Source organism: Mustela putorius, unplaced genomic scaffold (assembly GCF_011764305.1).
Source record: "Mustela putorius furo isolate JIRA1106 unplaced genomic scaffold, ASM1176430v1.1 tig00003846_pilon_pilon_pilon, whole genome shotgun sequence".
NCBI lineage: Eukaryota > Metazoa > Chordata > Mammalia > Carnivora > Mustelidae > Mustela > Mustela putorius.
In genome coordinates this window covers 17,941,502-17,962,646 of record NW_025421999.1, presented here as the reverse complement: position 1 = coordinate 17,962,646, position 21,145 = coordinate 17,941,502, and the positions used below count along the sequence as shown (strand labels likewise).

Below are 21,145 nucleotides of genomic sequence, written 5' to 3'. Positions count from 1 at the left end.
TCCGTACTCATTTTCAAACAACAATATATCCATCCAAACATCAATAGATCCATTCTTCACATCTCTGTTTTTAAAAAGCTTGAATTCTGTCATAAGTATGGACTCAAATCTCAAAGTCAAAGCTAACTAAAATTATTTCTCTAAAAGGATAAATATGTCCATGAATTCTGGTCACTTTTCCTCTCTGGACCTAGAATATATCACTATTTGAATTATTCTTTTTGTCCTATAATTTGGTTTACTGTATACTTTTTTATCTTGTTGCCTCCTCTCTCTTTCATGTTTCTGAAGATTTTAAGGAAAGGTTCCATTATTTTAAATCCCTCTCCCCACGCCCCATTTCAGAACATTTAGCCTTGTCTAACACAACTATAAAGTCAAAAGAATGGTAAAAATAGACTGTACTGGGTTGTGAGATCTTAGAATGATACTTTAGAAAACATTTCAGGGCAACTCTGTCGGGACCCTTCTCACTGGAGAGCTTTTTCTGTATCTTCACTTAAGAAACTTCTATCGCTTGGGGGGCCTGAGTGGCTCAGTGGTTAAGCATCTGCCTTCGGCTCAGGTCATGATCCCAGGTTCCTGGGATTGAGACCCACATCAGGCTCCCTGCTCAGTGGGCAGGAAGCCTGCTTCTCCCTCTCCCACTCCCCCTGCTTGTGTTCCTTCTCACTCTGACTCAGCAAATTAAAAAAAAGAAAAAAAAATAGAAAAAAAAACATTTCAAACTAATTGAAATGCTCATCTTTATGAGAGGACACATATGTCTCTCTCCACTCTTCTTGGTTTCATATCTGAAAAAGACTTCTTTGTGCCCAAGGAAGGAGCAGAATTAGACCATTTCTGTGTCTTCCTTCTATGGTTCACTTTTCTATCCTCATGAAGTTTCTTATCTATTAAAAGAGGCTGCTGAAGAGAGTCTGGCATTTAGTTACCGTTCTGTACAGGGCAATTAATGCGTTCAGGGATTGGAGACACCTCTTGACTATTATTCTCTTCAAACCTCTACATGTGGTTTTGAAAAATTTGATAAACAACCTCATGCCAAACTGCTCTATTTTAGATGAAGATCATTTCATAAACAAAAGTCAAGCCAAAGTTTTTATATGCTGCCTCTTTAGTAGGAAACATTTTAAAATGTTACTAACCAACATATGGTTGGGGAAAAAAAAGGTTAACAAATCATACATCATACGCAATGTGTATGATGATACTATTATGGGAAATACAAAATGGGAAATACGAAAGCATAGGATAAGATCTATTTATTTACCTCTTGATGGAATAAAGTGGTATGAAACATGAAAATTCCACATTTAAAATTTTTTTTAAGATTTATTTGGGAGAGAGAGCAAAGAGAGGGGCAGAGTGAGAGACAGCAAGAGAGAATCTCAAGCAGACTCCCCACTGAGTGCAGAGCCCAAAGAGGGGCTTGATCTCATGACCCTTAATCAAAATCAAGAGTTGGACACTTAATCAAATGAGCCATCCAGGTGCCCCCAAATATTACATTTTTAAAAATAAGTGTATATTCATGCTTTACACTAATAATAAAAGAAACAATGACTTCAAGAATTAAATACTTACTGTGTAATTGAATTCTGAACACTCTTTTCATTTAAAGTCATTCCGGGAGGTGGGTCATTTTGCAAAGCCAACAGTTCTTTCTGCAGTCGTTTCTAGAAAAGAATATCAACAGTAATTTGTACTTAAAAAAAAAAAAAAAAGACAATATAAACATCCTTCTAGTTTCCATCTGAAATCCTTGAGTAAATTTCTTCCAAATGCTCACACCTTTTCTTTTGCAAGAACTTTTCATCTTGTATATATCTTATATACCTCTTTAATTTTTGTTTGCCCTGTAATTCACAATCAAAATATTTCTAAATAGATTTGTAAACAATGATGCTGTTAAGTGGTTACGAAAAGCAGACCACTACCTACAAAACGTCACTGCTACTCCACTGAGGTTATAAGATCTCAGCCCAGATTATAACTGCTTAAAAGTTTCAGCAGTGTTTCCTTTACTACTTTCCAATTATAAAAACCACACTTCTCCATCATCCTTTAAAAATGTCACTTTAGACATACAAGCTTGCCAAAAAACTATACAGTAACCACATATGCAAAAAGCCTTTTGAAAATGTTTTGAATAATTTTAATTTACAATTTACAGCCCATATTTGTTTTCATTTTTAAATAGGATACCTACACACAAACTTTCAATTCCAGAATATAATGTCAGGACCTGATATATAGTTATTTTTCCACACATTAGATGCCCCCAAATGGCTATATTTTACATTCTTGTTTATACAGTTTTTATTGCTCACTCTTCCCATGTAATCACTAGTGGACATTCTTTCCCAGTATACAACAAAGCAACACAAAAACCACAGAAGCCCACAGCTTATGGGTTTAAAAACCAAATAACTAATGTTATTAGAACTGATGTAACACTATAAAGACTCTTAATGAGCATCTTTTCTTGCATTAAAGTAAACAAGCATGGATATCTGTTCAGAACTCAACAATTTTCCATTTAAAAGCTAGCTTGTAGTTTTTCTGGACAATGAAATATTACTAACAATATAGCATGTTTCTAGATCTTTTCAATGCTGGATACTTTCAAGTAAGCTTAACATCATCCAACACCATTACAGGTTAGAAAACTTTTCCCTTCTTTCTTGAGAATCACTGCACAAGAACCTATTAATAGGCACATACTTGACCCACAGACAGCTAGCTATCTATGGACCATCATGTCTTTGCTTTGTTCTCTGCAGCCCTTCTGCAATTACGTTCTTACATTTGTCTGGCTGCCTCCTTACAAGGAGGATGGACAATGTTGTTGATCACAGCAAACCCAGGGCCTTAAAACATGCTCAAAAACATTTGCTAATAAATCAATACAAATTATCCAAAAAACCCAAAACAAAACAAAACAAAATCTCCTAAATGGCCCTTTAAATGGCCAAGAATGAAAACTTCCCTTGGATCTTGCAATATCACAATTGCTAATAACAATGAAAATAAAGTATCGGCTACTTGCAATTTCTGACGTCAGTTGCCTCCCAAAATGTAAAATAATTACAAACTGAAAAGTACTTAAGAGAAATTTTAACTACCTAAAATGTAAAAAAAAGCTGCCTGCCTATATAACTTGTTTTGAATAAAGGAATGTAATTGTGATAAATTTTTGTTAGAACAAGGTTTTTAATTTATTCCACTTACAATAACAAATGTGGGTTATATGATCAAGTAAATGTTTTTATTAAGTTTTTTTTTTTTTAAAGATTTTTATTTATTTATTTGACAGACAGAGATCACAAGTAGGCAGAGAGGCAGGAAGAGAGAGAGAGAAGGAAGCAGGCTCCCTGCTTGAGCAGAGAGCCCGATGCGGAGCCCGATCCCAGGACTCTGAGATCATGACCTGAGCCGAAGGCAGAGGCTTTAACCCACTGAGCCACCCAGGCGCCCCTTTATTAAGTTTTTAATTTTAATTCCAGTATCGTTAACATACAGTGTTATATTAACAGGTATACAATATAGTGATTCAGTGATCAAGTACATTTTTAAAAACACTGGGTACAAAATGGAGAAACTATTTTCTTCAATGCAGGCCTTCTCAGAGACTTCTTTTTTATTTTTTTTTTTTTTAAGATTTTATTTATTTATTTGACAGATCACAAGCAGGCAGAGAAAGAGGAGGAAGCAGGGTCCCTGCTGAGCAGAGAGCCAGCCCGATGTGGGGCTCGACCCCAGGACCCTGGGATCATGACCTGAGACGAAGGCAGAGGCTTTAACCCACTGAGCCACCCAGGTGCCACTCAGAGACTTCTAATATACTAACTAGCACATGATTCTCCAAGGGGAAGAAGATAACACAGAGGCTTCCAAAAGTAACGGAACCCCCTTAGTGTAAAGCATCTTGGAAAAATCTTGTTTCAATAACCACATTTTGGGGATCTTGAGAACCTCACTGAAACAGGGAAAGCAATCTCTAATTATCAAATCAAGGGAAGTTTATTTGCATAGCTACTAACTGAAACAGGAGGATAAAAAGGTAAGCTATGAAGAATTTTACTGGCATAATTAACCCTAGGTCTCCTGAATATAGTGATACAAAAAAGAAATGTTTTCCACACCCTGATACTACTCCTTACATGTTCTCAAGAGGCCTGTGATGACCAAACTCTAAGAGCAATCTCCAATTAACTCTGTTTCCTTATATTCACATTTTTCTGTAGTTCCTTCCAACACTGTACCAAAACTGTCAGTGACCAACAGAATATAGCAGAAACAATGTTACTCCCAAGATTAGGTTCTAAAAGACTATGGCTTACATTTTGGTCACTCTCCGCAGAATCATTTGCCATACTGTGAACAGCCCAATTCAGAAGCTCACATGCTAAGATTACTGGCCTCCTGGGGCACCAGGGTGGCTCAGTGGGTTAAGCCTCTGCCTTCGGCTCAGTCATAATCTCAGAGTCCTGAGATCGAGCCCTGCATTGGGCTCTCTGCTCGGCAGGGAGTCTGCTCCCCCCCCCTCTGCCTACTTGTGATCTCTGTCAAATAAATAAATAAAATCCTTAAAAAAGAGAGAGAGAGAGAAAAGAAAACAGTAATTCCTTGGAGAAGGCAGGACATTTATTTATTTATTTATTTTTAAAGACTTTGTTTGAGAGAGAGTGTGCTTACGTGCGCACATGCAGGCAGAGGCAGAGGGAAAGAAAGCAGCGGACTCCTCACTGAACACAGAGCCCAATCCCAGGACTCTGAGATCAAAACCTGAGTCAAAGTCAGATACTTAACTGACTCAGCCACCCAGGTGCCCCAACATGTCTTTAAGTAACCAATCGGTCCTCTCAAGGGTCCACTGGATCTTCTAAGCAACTGGTTTTAATCAGTTATACTCAAAAAGAAAACAAAACAAAAACAAAAAAAAAAGGGGGGGGGACTGATTCTGAGTTTCCTGAATGTGGAACCAGAAGCTAAAAGAGAAAGATCTAAAAAATTTGATGTAAAAATAAAAAAATAATTCCTACTCACTTGAGGATATGAAGAACGACTGTAAACTAGAGATCACACCATGTAGCCTCAATCAACAGAAAGCTATTATCTCATGAGGAGATAATAGCTAATAGCTTCCTAATTTGGAAGACAAAACTTAGAAAAAGCAAAAGAGAAATACAAAAGCAATGATACCACTCGTTGTGAAAACTATAGCATGGCAATGTGGTCAGCTTTCCCAGACAGTACTGAAAATGGCAGCTACAGAATGAGGTAGCTGGAAATAATGGGAAATAGCTGCAAAAGGTAACTACTGTAAACAAAGAAGCAGGAAACTACCCAGAAACCACTGGGTGAGGAAGAAGCCAAGAAATTAGAGTTCTAGTGGTTCTTGACCAAATATCACCCTTTTCTGTACCTAAACTGGTGAGGTATGGGAAAACTAATTACATATATTGCAAATGTACCATGTTCTCTGAATCTAAGAAACATCATCATAAGATGCACCATTATCTTACAGAACACCAGAAAAGGAAAACTTCTGCCAATTAAACACCATTGGTAAGATATCGATTCCAGATGTTTAAATATTTTTTTAAATGTACATTTAAAAATCTATGAACATTATATTAATAAAAGTTTAATTTCTGAGTAAGTTAAATATGGCTAAAATGATTCTTTTTTCAATATTTAACACCTAACCAAAAATACATGATCTCAATCTTTAAATATACACTTTATTTCCAGAATTTACATAACAGCAGTACACAGACATCTTCTCCTCCCTGACTAAAAGGCCTGAAGTTACTAGCAAGAGAATTTCTTTTTCTCTTCTTGTCCATCAAAAACAGGCAGGCCCAGAACCTAAATGTTTGGAAGCACCTCAAACACAGAATAAATCCGAAAACTCATATCTAAGCCTCATCTTACGTTGGCTCGAGTCTGGAAGACTCAGGAATTTGAGCTGTGAGAGATCCTGGTGGATTTATATACTCAATAAGAAAGATCTTGATACATCTAGATACCCTGAGAAGCAATGCTTATGAACACTTTCAGAACTGATTTGGCTTGAGGCACCTCACTGGCAGACAGTAGAACCTGCGACTTTTGATCTCAGGGTGGTAAATTTAAGCCCCACATTGGGTGGGGAACCTACATAAACCACAACCACCACCACCACCACCAAACTGGTTTGGCTTTTCAGTGGCTCTGGCTTGGTAGATCAGCCATGAATGCAAATAACTCAACCCCACCCTTCATTACCTAACAAAAGAGTCTGTTTACTTTTGGTGGATACGCCACATTATTTTTGTTTAACCCTAATCATCTTCAGTGATAGTACTACAATACTACAAACATTTATTGCTTCACGTGTTCTTAAACTATAATCTACTGCCTCACTGAAACCAGCTGGAGAAATATGTTATTAAATTATCAAGGAGAATTTCTCCAACTCCTCATTAAATGAAAAGCATGGCCTGGTACCAGGTCCACACACCACACTTTGTGTAGCACAGGCTTAACCATAAAGTATTATCCTAACAATGTGATCTCTGCCTCTTCAGCTACTATCATTTTCATCAATGTCCACTGTTAAATATTATTCCAGTTTTTGCTTTTTTTTACACAGCTGAGGATGATGGGTATGATAGTATTTTTTTTTTAAATACTACTATGGTTGTTCCATAATGCACACTACTGTTTAAGCTGAAAAATACCACATCAAATGAAATGCACCAAGTTGCCAGTTGTGAATGCAACATAAAAGTTCATACAGGAAACTGAAAGTGCTAACTCAGTGAATACACAAGTGGTAAGAAGTTAAACAGCCTTATTGATGATATGGACAAAGTCTAACTGGTCTGGATTGATCAAAACAGCCACAAGAGCTCCTTCAATCAAAGCCTAATCCAGAGATAGGCACTAACTCTTTAAATCTGTGAAATCTAAGAAAGGTGAGGAAGCTACAGAAGAAAGGTCTGAAGCTGGCAGAGACTGGTTCATAAGGTTTAAGGAAAGAAAAGAAGCTGGTTCCATAACATGAAAGTGCAAGGTGAAGTGGCAAGTTCTCCAGAAGATCCAGCTAAGATAATTAACGAGGGTGGTTCACTAAACAACAGATTTTCAATGGAGATGAAACTGTCTTCTATTAGAAGAAAATGCCATCTAAAACTTCCATAGCTAGAGAACATAAGTCAATGGCTGGCTTCAAAAGCTTCAAAGGACAGGCTGACTCTTGTTAGGGACTAACACAGCTGTGGACTTTAAGCTGAAGTCAATGCTCATTGAGGATTCCAAAAATCCTAGAGCCCTTCAGAATTATGCTGAATCTACTTTCCCTCTGTTCTGTAAACAGAACAACAAAGCCTGGATGACAGCACATCTGTTTACAACAGTTTACTGAATATTTTAAGTCTACTCTTGAGACCAACTGCTCAGGGAAGATTCCTTTGAAAATACTGCTCCTCACTGACAATGTACCTAGTCACCCAAGAGCTCTGATGGAGATGTGCGAAGAGATTAATGTTGTTCTCATGCCAGCTAACATAACATCTATTCTGCAGTCATAGATCATGGACTAATTCTGACTTTCAAGTTTCATTATTTAAACACATTTCATAAGATATAGTTCCAATAGAGTTGATTCCTCTGATGCATCTGGTCAAAGCAAACTGAAAATCTTCTGGAAAGGATTTACTCTTGTAGGTGCCATTAAGGACATGTGTAATTCACAGGATGAGGTCAAAATATCAACACTAGCAGGAGTGTAGTTGATTCCAATCCTCATGGAGGACTCTGAGGGGTTCAAGAATTCAGTGGAGGAAGTAACTGCAGATGTGGTAGAAACAGCAAAAGTAGAATTAGAAGTGGAGCCTGAAGATGTGACAGAACTGCTGTATCTCCTGATAAAATTTGAATGGATGACGAGTTGCTTCTTATAGATGAACGAAGAAAGTGGTTTCTTGAGATGGAATCTACTGGTAAAGATGCTGTGACAATTGTTGAAATTAGAAAGGATTCAGAGTACTACATAAACTTAGTTAATAAAGCAATGGTAGGGTTTGAAAGGATTGATTCCTATTTTGAAAAAGTTCTACTGTGGGTCAGATACTGTTAAACACAGAAATAGTTCCTGAAAGGAAGAGTTGATTGATATGGCAAATTTCACTCTTGTCTTATTTTAAGAAATTGCCACAGCCACCCCCACCTTCAGCACCTACAACCCTGAACAGTCAGTGACCATCAACAGCAAGACAAGAACCTGCACCAGCAAAGAGATTACAATTCACTAAGAGCTCAATGGTGGTCAGCATTCTTGAGCAGTAAAGTATTTTTCTTTTCAAAGATTTTCATTTAGTTATTTGACATAGAAAGACAGAAAGAGAGGGAACACAAGCAGGGGGAGTTGGAGAGGGAGAATCAGGCTTCCCGCTGAGCAGAGAGCCTGATGCAGGTCTTGATGCAGGTCTCAGTCCCAGGACCCTGGGATTATGACCTGAGCCATAGGCAGGTGCTTAACAACTGAGCCACCCAGCTACCTGAAAATTATTTTTCAATTGAAATTGAAAAGTATTTTTCAATTACCCTATGCACAGTTTTTTCAGACATAATGTTACTGCATACTTAAGACTATAATATAGTATAAATATAACTTTTATATGCACTGGGAAACCAGAAATTACATCTGACTTTATTATGATATTTGCTTTGATGCAGTGGTCTAAACCAAATCCACAGTATCTCTGAAGTATGCCTGTATTCTAAAGAATAAAAATTCTGGGGCACCTAGGTGGCTCCATAGGTGAAGCATCCAACTCTTGATTTCGGCTCAGGTTGTGATCTCAGAGTTGTGAGAACTAGCCCCAGCTCAGGCTCTGCGCTCAGCAGGGCATCTGCTTGAGATTTCTGCCCCTCAGGACTCCACAACCCCACCTCCCGCGCATGGTCTTTCTCTCCCTCTAAAATAAATAAATAAATAAATAAATGTATTTTTTTTTTTAAAATAAAAGGTAAAAAAATTCTTATTTAGGTTAGGGAAAAACAGAAAAAAAAATTAAAAGCTTAGAGATAAATGTCAATGGTTGCTAATACAACTGTATGTGAAATGGCTAACAATGCCTTTCTCTCATTTCATCTACCAACCAAGAGGAAGTGGAAGGTTATCAATACAGGAACATAATGGAATAAAAACAAGATTACTATACACATTACTATCATACAGTATCAAACTACTACTATTTTTCCCCAACATTAAACAATTATAATGGCTCTCTTTGTTCTTTCAGGGTGAGAGGCAGGCAATGAAATGATCTCACCTTATTTTAAAATGAAGCAGAATTTGATTCATGCAAATTAAGGACACATTTTCTTTCCTACTGAATTCTAAATACACTTCTACAGACCTTGGTGCCTAACAGTTACTTGTTGAAACTTTGTCCCCTTTTTGGAAATGGAAAGCCTCCATCAGACCGGAATGCAAATGTGACAAGACTTAAAGATTCCTCTTCTTAAAAACATCCCACAGCCTAAAGAAAGATAAATATGTAATAATTTCCACATGCTTTGGGGGTACAGTAGTGCCTAAAAGGGGAGGAGTGATCAAAGAAAGAAACCAGGATCATGGTAAGCTGAAAACCAAAAGAAGGATGTGTTTTAAAAACTAAACAATTTCTTTTTCAGCAGAATGGCAGAGCCAATATTCTGAAAAATTCTATAAAAAGCAAAAAGTGAGGGGCACCTGGGTGGCTCAGTGGGCTGAAGCCTCTGCTTTCGGCTGGGGTCATGATCTCAGGTCCTGGGATCAAGCCCCGCTTTGGGCTCTCTGCTCAGCAGGGAGCCTGCTTCTCCCTCTCTCTGCCTACTTGTGATCTCTGTCAAATAAAATAAAATTTAAAAAAAGCAAAAAGTGAGTGTAGGAATCCTGAAATAAAAGGATCATGGCTGGGGCGCCTGGGTGGCTCTGTGGGTTAAGCCGCTGCCTTCGGCTCAGGTCATGATCTCAGGGTCCTAGGATCGAGTCCCGAATCGGGCTCTCGGCTCAGCAGGGAGCCTGCTTCCCCTTCCCCCTCTGCCTGCCTCTCTGCCTACTTGTGATCTCTCTCTGTCAAATAAATAAATAAAATCTTAAGAAAAAAAAAAAAAGGATCATAGCTGGATTTCACCTTGGGGACTTCCACCGAACCCAAGGAAGGGCAAGACCAAAAAGCAAGGAAAGAAGACTAAAAACTCTTCAACATAAGGGTAAGTTAAGATACAGGGCACAGAAATTTCCCGGTTTTGAACAGAGCAATGGGCAGAGAAAGAATGAACTTCTACCATGAAATGTCTTAACCTTAAGCGGACACTCAGGTCGGTTCATAGTATGAATTCCTGCAATCTTACGCAAGAATTTAATCAAAAGTGGCCCAAGAAGTAATGTCAGGGGGCGCCTGGGTGGCTCAGTGGTTTAAGCTTCTGCCTTCAGCTCGGGTCATGATCTCAGGGTCCTGGGATTGAGCCCACTCAGCGGGGAGCCTGCTTCCCCACCCCCACCCCCGCCTGCCTCTCTGCCTACTTGTGATCTCTCTCTATCAAATAAATAAATAAAAATATTTAAAAATAAAAAAGGAATCATTGTTAAAAAAAGAAGTAATGTCAGGCAACTGGCAGAAGCAAATATAAGTCCTTGAGGAAAAAAACTTTTCTATCCCTTTGAGGCAACAATTTTGCTTGTGAGAATCTCGAAATTATGTCTATTTATCTTTGTGTTCCTAGCATTCAAAACTGCCTGGCACATAATGTTTTTTGTCTTTACTAAGATGTTTCAAAACAAATTAATAATTTTAATTAATTAATTAATTAATTAAACTAATTCACTATTTGCAAGTATAAAATCCAGAAACAATATATGTATATGTCTATCAATAGCTAAATTACACAAATTATGTCATATGGAAGTAAGGCTAAGCAACCACTAAGAATTATGTGTACTAACAAAAGAACCCTAAAATATACTGAAGAATAAAAAGCAAGCCTTAATCAGGGAAATATAAATCAAAACCACAATGAGATATCACCTCATGCCAGTCAGAACGGCTAAAATTAACAACTCAGGAAACAACAAATGTTGGTGAGGATGTGGAGAAAGGGGAACCCTTTTACATTGCTGGTAGGAACGCAAACTGGTGCAGCCACTCTGGAAGAAAGCATGGAGGTTCCTCAAAAAGTTAAAAATAGAGCCATAACAGCCAAAATATGGAACGAACCCAGATGTCCATCAACAAATGAATGGATATGATGTGGTATAGGGGTGCCTGGATGGCTCAGTTGGCTCAGTGGTGGCCTTTGGCTCAGGTCATGATCTCAGGGTCCTAGGATAAAGCCCTGAGTTGGGCTCCCTGCTCAGTGGGGAGTCTGCTTTTCACTCTGCCCCGCCCCCTTGCTTGTGCATGCCCTCTCCACTCCCCTGGCAGCTCATTCTCTCAAATAAATAAAATCTTTAAAAAAAAAAAAAAAAAAAGATGTGGTATAGGTATATGTATACTCAACCATCAGAAAGAATGAAATCTTGCCATTTGCAATGATATGGATGGAACTGGGGGGCATTATGCTAAGTGAAAGAAGTCAGAGAAAGACAATTATACGATTTCACTCATATGTGGAATTTAAGAAACAAAACAGATGAACATAGGAAAACAGTTGCTGGAGAGGAGATGGGTGGATGGGTGGGATAAATGGGTGATGGGCACTTGATATACTAAGCACTGGGTGTTACATGCAACTGAGAATCACTAAATAACCTCAGAAACTTATAATACACTATCCTGTTAAGTGAAATTTAAATGTTAAAAATATTTTAAAAAGCAAGGCTCAAAATATATATAATTTCTTTATGTTAAAACAAAAGCAAGAGATTTGGGATGCCTTGGTGGCTCAGTTGGTTAAGTCTCTGCCTTCCGCTCAGGTCATGATGCCTGGGGGTGGTCCCACATCTGGCTCTTTACTTGGTCAGGAGCCTAATTCTCCCTCTGCCTGCTGTTCCCCCTGCTTGTGCTTTCTCTTTCTCTCTCTGACAAAATCTTAAAAAAAATTTATTTATACAAATGTTATATAAATGCATAAAAGGAGGTCAGAAGGAAGCACAACCATTTTACAGCAGTCCCCTCGAAGCAGTGGAAATGGATGAGAAAGAAGACATTCCTATTTGCATTATTATACTAGGACTTTTACAGCAAGAATGTAGAAGTGATTTCTCATATAATTAAAAAATAAATTTAAGGGCTCAATGGATGAAAACATATCCACGTAAGAACCAGCACACAAATACTGAGAGCAGCATTATTCACAATAGCCAAAAAGAGGAAGCAACCCAATGTCCATTAACTGACAAGTAGGTAAGCAAGTGTGTCCAGACAACAGAATGTTATTTGGCCATAAAAAAGAGTGAAGTACTGACAAATGCTGTAACATGGATGAACTGCAAAAACATTATGCTAAGTCAAACAAATCTGTCACAAAAGACTACATACATAATACCATTTATATGAAATATCCAGAACAGGCAAGTTACAGATACAGAAAGTAGACTGGTGTCTGCCCGAAGGAGACAGAGTGGGGAGAGAAGTGATAAAGAGTGCTTATGGGTACAATTTTTCTTTTGGGGGTAACAAAAATATTCTAATATTAAATTATGGGAACAGGTACACAAGTAGGTAAATATACTAAAAACCATTGACTCTACACTTTAAACGGTCAATTTTATGGCATGTAAGTTATATCTAAATACAACTTTAAAAAAATTCAGTGGACAGATTGAATAAGAGATTAAATTAGTACCTAAACAATAATCTGAAGAGTTTATCCAGAAATGTAACAGAGAAACAGAGATAAAAGTATGAAACAAGACAAAAGAGAATAAGCGGCAACATTTATAAAGAGATAATGATGGAGAATTTCCTAAAAAGTTGCTGAAGATATCAATCCTCAGGTCCTAGAAACCCAATGAATTCCAACAGCGTAAATAAAAAGAATTTCAAACTTTAAAAATGCAAAGAATCTCAACTAAAAAGAGCTAATCCTAAATCCAGAAAGAAAAGATAGATTACCCACAAAGATACAGAAACTAGGCTGATGGCTATCATTTTATAAAAGTAACAATAAGGACGGGTAACATTACAACTTAGAAAACAGTGGAATTTTATCTTTAAAGTGAAAACAACAGGCAATTTTGGCTCTTATATCAAGCAAAACTAAGTTTCAGGATCACAGGTGAAATAAAGCTACTTTCAGACAAAACAAGTTTACCACCAACAGTAACCAACTATAAGATAAATATTGACTTCCTTCTGGAAAATGATCCCAAATGACAAGTTTAAGATCCAAGAAGGAATGGAAAGGAAAAAATAAATATGTGAGTAAATCTGAACACTGAATATAAAACAATATAGGCCCAGGATTCCTTATGGAAAAACTCTTGGGACCTGATGTGTTTCAAAATCAAGAAATTTTTGATTTTATAAAAATAACAATGTCAATAATGTCATAAAGCAGCACCTCCATCAAGCAAATTAGGATTTAGCACTTAGGCACGTAAATATTTACAGTCATGCACATTTACAGTACATGTGATTTCTTTCAAGACTATGCAGTCTCATGATCATTCAGGTCAGGTCTCACCACTAGAAAGATCTGTAGTCAACTTACACATAAATTTTGGTTTCTAAACTTCTTTTTTAGATTTTAGATTTCAATAAAAGATATGAGCTCAAAATATCAATTGGTAAGATTAAAACAGGACAAAACCAAGATACAGGGCAATCAACACATAAATTGGAAGACATGTGATGGGGAGTTAAAATCATCTGAAGGTCACTTTTTTTTTTGAGAAGAGTGGAAACAGGGGTGCTTGGCGGGCTCAGTCAGTAGAACATGCAACTCTTGATCTTAGGGTCATGAATAAAAGAGTACAAATATTCATAAGCTTTATTTTTTTTAAAGACAATTATAATCAACATTGGTAAGCTTTAGGTTTTGATAACTATGCACATTAAATTAGATATCACTAATGACAAACCATTTGGCATTTTGTAAATCTGAATATAAACTACAACTCATCCACCATTTCCATCCCAAGGTATTTATCCAACATATGTATGAAAACAGAACACATGCATAAGAATGTTTATAGTGGCATTATTCATGATAGGCCCAACTAGGAACAGTTTATTAACAGTAAAATGGGTAATTAATTTATGGTCTATTCATACACTTCAATAAAAATGAATCAGTTCCACACAAAACATGAATCATCTTATAAACAAATGTTGACCAAATGAGGTCAAAGGAAAGAGTACGTATCATATAATTTCATTTACGTAAAGCTCACCAACAAAGTAATCGATGGTGTTAGAAAGTCAAGATAGTGTTAACTTTTGGAGAGCAGGAGAAGGTAGTAGTGATTACTATCTTTTCTACTTTTCTTCATGTTTGACATTTTCATTAACAAAAAGTCTGGAATAAAAGCAAGAAAAACAGGGCTCCTGGGTGGCTCAGTGGGTTAAGCCTCTGCCCTCAGATCAGGTCAGCATCTCAGGGTCCTAGGATGGAGCTGGGCATCAGCAGTCACTCTGCTCAGCAGGAAGCCTGCTCCCCACCGGCCCTGCCCCACCTACTTGTGATCTCTGTCAAATAAATAAATAAATCTTAAAAAACACACAAACAAGAATAACAACAACAAAACAAATGCAAAAACCTCTTCAACCTCAGCCACAGCAACTTCTTCCTAGGAACATCGCCAAAGGCTAAGGAAACAAGGGCAAAAATTAACTACTGGGACTACTGGGATCAAAAGCTTTCACACAGCAAAGGAAACAGTTAACAAAATCAAAAGACAACTGACAGAATGGGAGAAGATATTTACAAACGACTATCAGATAAAGGGATAGTATCCAAAATCTATGAAGAGCTTAGCAAACGCAACACTCAAAGAACAAATAATCCAATCAAGAAATGGGCAGAACACACAAACAGACATTTCTGCAAAGACGACATCCAGATGGCCAAAAGACACATGAAAAAGTGCTCCACATCACTCAGCATCAGGGAAATACAAATCAAAACCACAATGAGATATCACCTCACACCAGTCGGAATGGCTAAAATCAACAAGTCAGGAAATGACAGATGCTGGTGAGGATGCAGAGAAAGAGGAACTCTCCTACACCGTTGGTAGGAATGCAAGCTGGTGCAACCACTCTGGAAAACAGCATGGAAGTTCCTCAAAAAGTTGAAAATAGAGCTACCTTACAACCCAGCGATTGCACTACTGGGTATTTACCCTAAAGTACAAACGTAGTGATCCGAAGGGGCATGTGCACCCGAATGTTTATAGCAGCAATGTCCACAATAGCCAAACTATGGAAAGAGCCTAGATATCCATCAACAGATGAATGGATAAAGAAGATGTGGTATATATACACAATGGAATACTATGCAGCCATCAAAAGAAATGAAATCTTGCCATTTGTGACAACGTGGAAGGAACTAGAGGGTATTATGCTTAGCGAAGTAAGTCAATCGGAGAAAAGGCATCTAGGAGAAAAGACATCTATCATATGATCTCCCTGATATGAGGAAGTGGAGATGCAACGTGGGGGGTTTGAGGGGGAGGAAAAGAATACATGAAAGAAGATGGGATCGGGAGGGAGACAAACCATAAGAGACTCTTAATGTCACAAAACAAACTGAGGGGGGCTGGGGTGAGGGGGGTAGGGAGAGGGTGGTGGGGTTATGGACAATGGGGTACGTGCTATGGTGAGTGCTGTTGTGTGTGTAAACCTGGCGATTCACAGACCTGTACCTCTGGGGCTAACAATACATTATATGTTTATAAAAAATTTTAAAAATTAAAAAAAAAATAAATGCAAAAAATAGCTAGGGCAACTCCTAAAAGAACAGGAGTTATATCTTTAAAACAAGTGGGAAAAACAAAATGAGAAAAAGGAAAAATAAATCAATCCTTACTAAGGGAAAGACAAAGATACAGATAAAAAGCAGGCCAAATGAATAGCAAAATGAATTAAATTACAAAATGAATTAAATTCCACGATATCAGTTACCCATTAAAAAAATTAGATTAAGTTCTTTAAATGATAAAGAAAGTTAAAAAGGTGGTGAAAATATATAGTTACGAGGTTTTTAAAAAGACAGAACTAAAACATAAAAGCACAGAAACGGTTCAAAGTCAAAGGACAAAAAAGGATACCAGTCCACAGGAAAGCTGACATTTTTTACTAGTATCAAGCAAAACCAATTTTAAGGCCAAAAATCTAACAGAGATAAAGAAGAAATCTATATAGTGACAAAAGGTTCAACTCACCAAAAGCACAGAACTTGTATATTACCCAACTCAGGCTCAAAAATAGATAAGCAAAGGAAATTAATCTACCTTAACAATAGGAAATTTTATTAACATATCTCAAAGTAATGCACAAATCAATCAGACAAGAAAAAGCCTGTAAACTACTTTTTTGGCAAAAGTAGTTTACAGGCTTTTTTGTCTGACTGGTACTACACTTGTAGGGTACTCCCTTGTAGGTTCTGCCAACAGGAGGCAGTGTGGGAAAAAAAGTAAGAAAAATGCCATTCCCCATCCCTGGTTCTGGTAATACCTTCAGTAGAAGGTGTCTCCTGTTGGAAGTCAAGAGCAGCAGGTTTCTACCAATAGCAGTAACTCTCAGAATAGCTCTAGCAACTCAGCAAGTTCAAGCTCTTCAAGTTCCAGTCATTAAGCAGTACAACGCCCCTATCTTTTGAAAACAAACCTCCTTTGTTCCTCTTAAAACCTCTCCCCTTGCTTTGTAGTTCTAGTTCTACCTCTCCGCTTTAAAATATCTAGAGTAGTTACTATTGTCTTATCTGCTCACCCATCAACAGAGCATTTCTAAAACACTGCTACTAATAACTAGAGAAAAAGTTTCTCAAGCATTTATAAAACATTTATAAGAAATGATCACCATTAAGCCATAAAATCTAATTGAATGAGTTTCCAAGAACTGTATGATACAAATCACATCCTCTGACCACAATGCAGTTCCGTTAGAAGCAGCGAAAAGAACTAGAAGAAAATACATATATTTGGAAATTTTCAGACATACTTTTAAACAATTCAATGATAAAAAAAGAAATCATATTATAGACAAAATATATTCAGAAATTATCACCAAAATATTACCTATAAAACTTATGAGATACAGGGGTGCCTGAGTGGCTCAGGGTCCTGGGATGGAGCCCTACATCGGGCTCTCGGCTCAGTAGGGAGCCTGCTTCCCTTCCTCTCTCTGCCTGCCTCTGGGTCTACTTGTAATCTCTGTCAAATAAATAAATAAAATCTTAAAAAAAAAGAAACTTATGAGATATAGCTAAAAGTGTACTTAACATAAACTATATTATAGTTTTAAATGTTTACTTTAGAGCAATGGCCCTTAAACTTTTTGGTCTTAGAAGCTTTTGCTAACATGTGGCAAATATATGCATTAACACTTACTGTATTAGAAATTTCAACTGTAAAATTTTAAAGTTTGTTAATTCACTTAAAAATAAAAATAAACATAAACTTCTTGCTTAGTAACATACAAGTATTGGGGTGCCTGGGTGGCTCAGTGGGTTAAGCCTCTGCCTTCAGCTCAGGTCATGATCTCAGGGTCCTGGGATCGAGCCCCACATCGGGCTCTCTGCTGGGCAGGGAGCCTGCTCCCCCACCTTCTCTGCCTCCCTCTCTGCCTACTTGTGATCTCAAGTGAATAAATGAATTTTATTTATTCAAGTGAATAAATGAAATTACAAATGAATAAAATCTTTTAAAAAAATAATAACATACAAGTATTTTATGAAGATAACTCTGATACAGAAACTGTAAGAATGGCATTATTTCGCAAATTTCCTTTAATGTCTGGCTTAAGAAAAGACACCTAGATTTGCAAGATGGCAGGACCAGCCCTGCTAGGTATCAAGATTTCATCATAAACTGTGTAGTATGGATACATATAGACCAAATAGGACAGAAGAGAGCCCAGATGGCTACCCATACTATTTGGAAATTTGACTGATGACCAAATAGGAAAGGCTCTTAATCAATGGGACTGAGACAAACTAGGTAGGCAGTAAAAGAAAAAATTAAGACTTACATGTGAAAGGCTAAACCATAAGACTTTGGAAGACAACATTTTGGGACAAAATTTTTGATAAATTTCACAAGATAAGAGTAGAAAAGAATTTCTTAAACAAAATGCAGAAAGTATGAACAAAAGGAAAACACTGACAAATACTTTGTGGGGGGGGGTCATCAAGATACTGTGAAAGTGAAAAACCAGATCTGAAACTGGGAAAAGAATTTAGCCTGTAATCAATAAAGGGCAAATGAATCAAAAACAATCAACAGGCATTTCATACAAAAGGAAACACAAATGGTCCATAAACAAATAATATCTGACCTATTATCAAAGAATTCAAAATAGAACCACAATGAGATGCCATCTACAAAACTTAACTCAGAAGAATATGTGGTGTCCCTGGGACTCTTGTACTACTGAAAAACATAAACTGACTTAACCACTTCTGACATATGGTAAAACTAAACAAAGACACAGTACGAACTTTCAAGTCCACTCCTAGATAAGCAGAGAGCCTGTTTCTCCCTCTCCCTGCCCCTCTGCCTACTTCTATCAAATAAATAAAATCTTAACAAAAAAAAAAAAAAAACTTTGAAAAAATAAAGATTTTATTTATTTGACAGAGAGAGGGGGAACACAAGCAGGGTGAGTGGGAGAGGAAGATATAGGCTTCCTGCTAAGCAGGGAGCCCAATGCAGGACTCCCTCCCAGAACCCTAGGATCATGAAATGAGACTAAGGCAGGCAGGTACCCAGTCAACTAAGACACCCAGGCATCCCAATGGTAATTTTTTTTCTTAAGCTAGGTATTTTATTATTTAAATATTCACCTGTGATTTTCAATTTTTTTTGTATGTCTATTTCATAATCTTTTTTTCTAGGTCACTCTCAAAAAAGTTTGGTTATGAAAGAAGGAAGAGCAATAGAGAGTTGGCAAAAGTGGTGGATGGAGGGCGCCTGGGTGGCTCAGTGGGTTAAAGCCGCTGCCGTCAGCTCAGGTCATGGTCTCAGGGTCCTGGGATCGAGTCCCACATCGGGCTCTCTGCTCAGCAGGGAGCCTGCTTCTCTCTCTCTCTGCCTGCCTCTCCATCTACTTGTGATCTCTCTCTGTCAAATAAATAAATAAAATCTTAAAAAAAAAAAGTGGTGGATGGAGGTGTTTATAAGAACTTAAATATGCGTAAATATAGAAAGAATCAAAAAAGAGGAAAAGATAATTAATGATATGTAAAATGCCTATGAGAAGAATATGGGATCTAGAATTTAGCATCAAGGACTGACTCAGAATGGCTAGGGAAGGAACTGTCAAGGCATTGTCTTTTTAATGACATGAGTTGTGTACATACAAAACAAAATATTTAAAAATTAAAATGGGGAACCTGGGGGGCTCAGTCAGTTAAGCATCTGCCTTCAGCTCACTCTACAGCAGGCCCTCTGCTCAGCAGGCAGCCTGCTTCTCCCTCCCCCTCTGCCTATTGGCCACCTGCCTGTGCTCTCTCTCTCCATCAAATAAATAAATAAAATCTTAAAAAATTAAAATTAAATTAAAATTAAAACAACCCCAGGGCACCTAAGTGGTTCAGCTGGTTGAACCCCCAACTCTTGGTTTCAGTTCAAGTCATGATGTCATGAGTTGTGAGATAGAGCCCCTTAACAGGCTCCAACAGGCCCTATGCTCAGCTCTCTGCTCAGCATGGAGTCTGATTGGGATTCTTTCCCTCTTCCTCTCCCTCCCCTCTGCTCTTCCCCACAGAGCATGAGGGCTCTCTCTCTCTAAATAAATGAATAAATGTTTTTAAATTTGTTAAAATAATCCCTTAGTCTCAACATCCAGTGATTTTCCTAGAGTAGTGATTCTTCTTTTTTGCTAATCTAATTTTCTAACATTTCAACAATAAATGTGTATAAATATTCTTTTTCTAATAAAAAAGAGTAACTTTAATAATGGTGTGGCAGATGTACTAAAGAAGTTAAGACAGAATAAAGGCGAGGAAATCAGACTGAAAACTAGAAAAAAAAAAAGAGTTGGGACATAACTAGTGAACAACCAGGGCAATCAAAGAACTAAATCAGGATGCAGAGTGGACTGGATTTAGTGGTAACTAGATGGGAGGAGGAAGAAAGAGAAGAAATGAGAATGACTATAGGATGTTAGTTTGGATGGATGGTGGTGCTATTATCTGAAAGAAATACAGTACGAGAAAAAGGCAGGAACAGCTGATCTCTATGTGTGGTTGGAGGCAGCTGAGATTAAATTCAGTTTAAACCTATAAACCTATAACATTCAAGATTCTTGCGAACATTCAGAGCAACAGATGAAAACAAGTTAACCAGAGCTGAAGCACAGTTGTTCCTTTCAAATGAGGCTTTTTAGGCTGGCTATGATCTCTACCATGAACCCAATGCATGCCTCACACATACTTCATATTTTAACCCACCCTGGCTTCATTCAGGAGGCAAAGAGTTTACAGCCCCAGAACCAAACTTGAATTTCTCAAGCTAGTTCAGAAGTTATCTATCTTTTGTTTTGAAAATTACCACTCCAAATAAAATATTTAAGTTACCCAGAAATATTGGCTCCAAATGAAGTAAAATACAGCCCAGAATCTACTTTCTCTCCTCAATCACATTTCTTCCCATAGATGGAAAGCTGTAATCAGCATTAAGCCTGATTGAGAAGAGATCTCATTTAAGCTAATCTTTTTTTAACTTTGGAAGAATAATTAAATTGGGGGTTTTTCTCCCCCTGTAGAGGTACAGTTCAAAATTTTTTTACCTTCCAGATCTGCCAGGCGGGGCTATATTCACGGACTTTGGTTAAGTGTTAATAAAGAAGTTACTCAGGAAAATAAAATGTCATAAAGCGTAAAACATGCTATGTAGTGGAAAAAGCACATTATAGCCAGGTTTTGGCACACATCAAGCCTTAAATAAATACGCTGAATAAAATGATCGATAATACTGTCCTCAAAGAGTGGCAAGTTT

At 37.5% G+C, this 21,145-nt stretch overlaps 1 protein-coding gene across 2 annotated transcripts in view; it reads right to left on the bottom strand.

Annotated features, from left to right (window-relative positions):
• UBE2W (ubiquitin conjugating enzyme E2 W) overlaps positions 1-21,145 on the bottom strand; it is an 87,858-nt gene that overhangs the window by 45,318 nt on the left and 21,395 nt on the right. For both annotated transcript variants that reach the window (XR_006601517.1, XM_004762344.3), the window contains exon 2: positions 1,588-1,679. Coding sequence is in view for 1 of the 2 variants with exons in the window: in XM_004762344.3 (XP_004762401.1) it covers positions 1,588-1,679 (92 nt within the window). In the remaining variant the exon portion in view is untranslated. The remainder of the gene's footprint in view (positions 1-1,587; positions 1,680-21,145) is intronic.